This window comes from Cibotium barometz, chromosome 17, assembly GCF_041138505.1.
Source record: "Cibotium barometz isolate CiBa-2024 chromosome 17, ASM4113850v1, whole genome shotgun sequence".
NCBI lineage: Eukaryota > Viridiplantae > Streptophyta > Polypodiopsida > Cyatheales > Cibotiaceae > Cibotium > Cibotium barometz.
In genome coordinates this window covers 54902903-54907457 of record NC_141062.1, presented here as the reverse complement: position 1 = coordinate 54907457, position 4555 = coordinate 54902903, and the positions used below count along the sequence as shown (strand labels likewise).

The window sequence follows — 4555 nt, the reverse complement described above, 5'->3', positions numbered from 1 at the left end:
GAACCACACAAGGAATACAAGAACTCACACATTGACACGGTCAAACAATGGAGAGAGACCTTCCTCCCAATCCATGCTGACCATTACAAGTTACAACCGACCCCTCACAAGGAATACCAATCTCACACATTGACACAGTCAAACAGTGGAGAGGGACCCAATCTCATAATTGACAAATGGATACATGCAGAGCCCACCATTCTGCCACACCTTCATACCGGAGTCTGAATGGGGCTCATCAACTAAAACAGTATAGTAAATATAAACTAATCCAGTTAACACATCACAAAAGAGGGTGGAGAGGTTCTGCCAAATTTTCTGTTTCTAAAACCATGTTTTTGATGGCAAATCATTGTCAACAAAAAGAACGTTGCAATACGTCAACTCATCTATAATTGTACAAGAAAAGTGAGAAATACAAACGATACAAGAAAAATAACCTATCAATCCCAAAGTAAAAAGAGACACATGTACTAAGAGCAAACAAGCATCTCCTCTCAACTCTCTCTTTCTCTCACACACACAAGAGCAAGAGCAATGAGAAGACAAAGAGCTCAAGATTGTGCCTTTGCGTTATGAGAATTTCTTATATACATTTTTATCATGATAATTACAGCTTTTGTAGTGCCTTTTCATGACACTTATTGCTACTCCCGTATGTGGTACAGAACACTAGGGAGAGAGAGAGAGAGAGGTATTAACGTCGGAAGAATGCAACACAAGTGCATATACGATCAACGATCAACGGTGGGACTTGAGAGAGAGAGAGAGAGAGAGAGGGGGGGGGGGGGGGGGGGGCGAACAAAGGGAGGGAAATAAACGTCTGCAAAAGTTGCGCAGGGTTTCTCATGTCATCACCAAGGCGTGGACATCTAAGATCAAAAGTTCAGCTCAGACATAAATAACAAACTGTACTCTCTTTTCAAATATACCATAATAAAATCCACACCCCTTGGGTGGGTAACCTTTCTCATAACTGTATTTGTATAATAAGCTCTGAGGAGCTTCTGGACTAACAGCAAAAAACCTGTATTGTGTAATCATCTGCCTAAGGAGCAGGCGACAGACTACTTCAGCACACTAGAAACATGCAGCAGCCTTAATTTTGCTGGCCAAAAAAAGGCAACTTTCTATCAGGAGTAGACCCAACTTGCCACTTCTCATGTTTTTGTGGGAAAGCCATACTTAATATAAGTATAGCAAGCATTTGCTGGTGAGAGAAAAATGTGGAAAAACAACCAGCAAATGCTTGCTATGCAAGATTTCTACAAATGCTTGCTATGCAAGATTATCTAGATACATCCACCTCTGCAACTCAACCTTCTAAAAAAAGGTAATCCTAGGATATCCGTATGCAGAAACATCCCTTGAGCATGAACAGGTGGGGCCTAGTGAGAATCCGACCAGAACAGCCCTGATCCACTCATGCGGATCCATTCCCCGAAAGCAAATCCAGCAATGCCAGCGTCTGGTTACAAAATGAAACAATCAGAACTATTAAAAAAAAGGGCACAAAGCACATACAACTCTAAGGGGAATCAAAAAATAAAAAAAGAGAGGCACATAATGATGAAGCTGGGGAATTATATATATATATATATATATATATACAAACACACATAAATATATGTATATATGAATGTAGAGAGAGAGAGAGAGAGAGAAAGAGAGAGTATATACCTCAGGAACAGAAAGCTGCAGCCGGAACTTGGGACCATCATAGTGGAACAGAACTGGCCTGAATGCATCTTCCTCTAATGGTTTGCAAATCCTTCTAACCCGAATGCGCACCTGATGTAAGGCAGAAAAACCATAGCATCAAAAAGGTTTGACCTCATGTGTTGAAAAACCCAAAAAAGGACAATCAAATACTTCCTGATGCTTATGGCTGATAGAAAAGAAGTTAATAATGGTAGAAACCCACGTATCGCTTGCCACATACCTGTGCTGGAAATCTTGATTCGCCTTTGTTTTTCTTATCCTCCCAAGCAGTAGGATCAATGTTTGAACCTCCAAAGCTTGCTGCCTGCATGCATCATAGCAGCTATTAGCTAAGTATAAACCATGCAATAAGGATTCGAATGCTCAATCATGCATGCAAACATCTCACACAAAACAAGCTCACACATGCAAGAATATACGATCTGACATGAAGAAACACATCCATCCATGCAGACAATGATACACGAGACCTCAATGGCAGAATATGTAGGAAAAACCAACCTCAAAAATTCCATGAAGCTGATGAGTTGTATAATTGTACAGAAACAAGGGAAGTCCCGGCTGGATCGCACGGACCGAGTCCCGATACCTTTGAGGTAAACCTGTTTGGATGTAAGAAAAGCGGTCAAAGATCCACCATTCATAGAGCTTGGAAGGGAAAATCTCAAGTCCCCTCTGGCGCAATGGGAGGGAAGGGGGGAGTACTTGACTACTTATCATATATTAGCTACCATATTGTAAAGACCCTACTTTGATGATGTACCCTTGACTACTTATCATATATTAGCTACCATATTGTGAAGATAGGAAATAGACTGTACAAAAGTGCATCATGTTGTATAGGAGCTTACCAAAGAGTTGCCGCTTAAGATCTTCTTGCATGGTGTCATTGTTGCAGACAAAGATGTAGCCACCAAGGGTTTCGTTCCGCGGCAAGCTCTCGGCTGGAGGGAGGGACTTAAATCTTTTGTCTACACTATTAGTGGCAGATGAGTTTTGCGTGGGGCTATGTACATTTGGATGGTTGATGGAGGAACCGAGGGGTAAGATGCCCTTCTGAGAGGCATCAGGCCCTTGGACCCCTTGATGCTTGAGATCCAGGTTGAGAAGCTTGTTGATCATACTGTTAACAACATCATTTTGGGCAGATGCGGCGGCTGCTTTGTGTTTGTGCTTCCCTCCTGATGCTGCTCTAGATGACTTGTTGGTTCCGCCCGTGGACGTCTTGCTGTTGTGGGCGGCCGGACCTTTGGCTAAGGGTTGGGGGTTGTTCCTGCTGCTCTCAAATTTGGCTCGCATCTGGTCCTCGAATGCGAGCTTCTTCGCAGCCAGGTTCCACATCTGGTCCTCAACGGCGAGGTTCCATTTCTGCTCCTCAACAGCCTTATTGCTACTATTTAGCTGGCCGCCGCTGCTGCTGCTGTGGAGATCATCCCCAAATGAGAAGAAAGAGTACAGATTTGCCATCTAAGCCTATCTAAAGATGGAACTAGCGTGCACAGAGCAATAACAATTCTGTAAAGATCGACAGGACTATGCAGCAAATGAGCGTGCGAGATAATAAAGGTGAGAGGCGAGGGTAAAAGAAGAGAGAGAAAACGCGTCGTGACGAAAGGGACGCGCGGTGTGTGTGTGTGTGTGGTGTTTTGTGGCGGGCGGTGCCGACCTTTAATGGAGAGCTTTCGGTTTCCGATGGCGATGGCGGAAGTTGGGCTTTCTCTACAACTGCTGCTGCCCTTGATTTTCTGCAAAGCCCACTAGCTCGTGACTTTCTGACGAAGCTTCCCTTGACGACGAACCAGACAATACACCCTAATTTTATCCAGAAGCTTCTCGATTTTGACGACACGGTGACGTCAAACTGACTCTATGCACTGCAAAAGGTCCCACCTTGCCAAGTCATTTGCCTTGCGCCTTACGCTCTCTTTGTTGGATTATTATAAGATTTTCTGCCATTCACATTATATCAAAATGAAGTTTTTCGACCAATTTCAAGTAGATTATTTTATGTGTGTCCAAGTACTCTTTCTTGTTGGTCTTGCCCTTTGTTAGAAATAGAGGAGAAAGAAAGAATTAGAGATAGAGAGAGTTATAAAGAGTTAGAGAGAGAGAGAGTTAAAGAGAGAGAAATAGAGACACAGAGAGAGAGAGAGTGTGTGTGTGTGTGTGTGTGTATTAGATAGAGAAAGAGGAACTTAAAGCGAGAGAGAGAGAGAGAGAGAGTTACAAGGACTTAAAGAGAGAGAGAGAGAGAGTCTGAGAGTTAGAGATAGAGAGTGTGTGTGTGTGTGTGTTATAGTATGAGTTAGAGAGAGAGAGAGAGAGTGTGTGTGTGTGTGAGAGAGAGAGAGAGAGAGAGAAAGAGAAAGAGACTTAGAGAGAGAGAGAGAGATTTAGAGAGAGAGAGAGAGAGAGAACATGTACAATGGTTCATGTATGCTCTCCCCTATATATATATATATATATATATAGGGGGGAGAGAGAGAGAGAGAGAGAGAGAGAGAGAGAGAGAGAGAGAGGACACACAGAGAGAGAAAGAGGACACAGAGAGAGAGAGAGAGAGAGAGAGAGAGAGATCAAATAGAGAGAGAAGAGAGAGAGAGTTAAAACGGAGAGAGAAAGAGGCCACAGAGAGAGAGAGAGAGAGAACATGTACAATGGTGTTGGAAATGCTACCCTTGCTCTTCCCTTCACGGCTTGACACGTGGCACTTATCCCACATGATGTCCTACCTCACCATGGCATGAGTTCATATACCACATTGGTATCCCCCCCCCCCCCCCGGTGAGATTGTTCCTCAATCCACCTTCTAGGGATTGGCAGGGGAGTGGGA

At 43.5% G+C, this 4555-nt stretch overlaps 1 protein-coding gene across 1 annotated transcript; it reads right to left on the bottom strand.

Moving 5' to 3' along the window:
* Positions 1-902: 902 nt before the first annotated feature.
* On the bottom strand, positions 903-3373 carry LOC147630187 (uncharacterized). Its single transcript, XM_086811825.1, has 5 exons — positions 2574-3373; positions 2224-2324; positions 1943-2026; positions 1681-1791; positions 903-1468 (listed from the first exon to the last, which is right to left on the bottom strand). The coding sequence occupies exons 1-5, from the start codon at positions 3187-3189 to the stop codon at positions 1424-1426; spliced, it is 957 nt and encodes a 318-aa protein (XP_086667951.1). The 5' UTR covers positions 3190-3373; the 3' UTR covers positions 903-1423.
* Positions 3374-4555: the final 1182 nt, after the last annotated feature.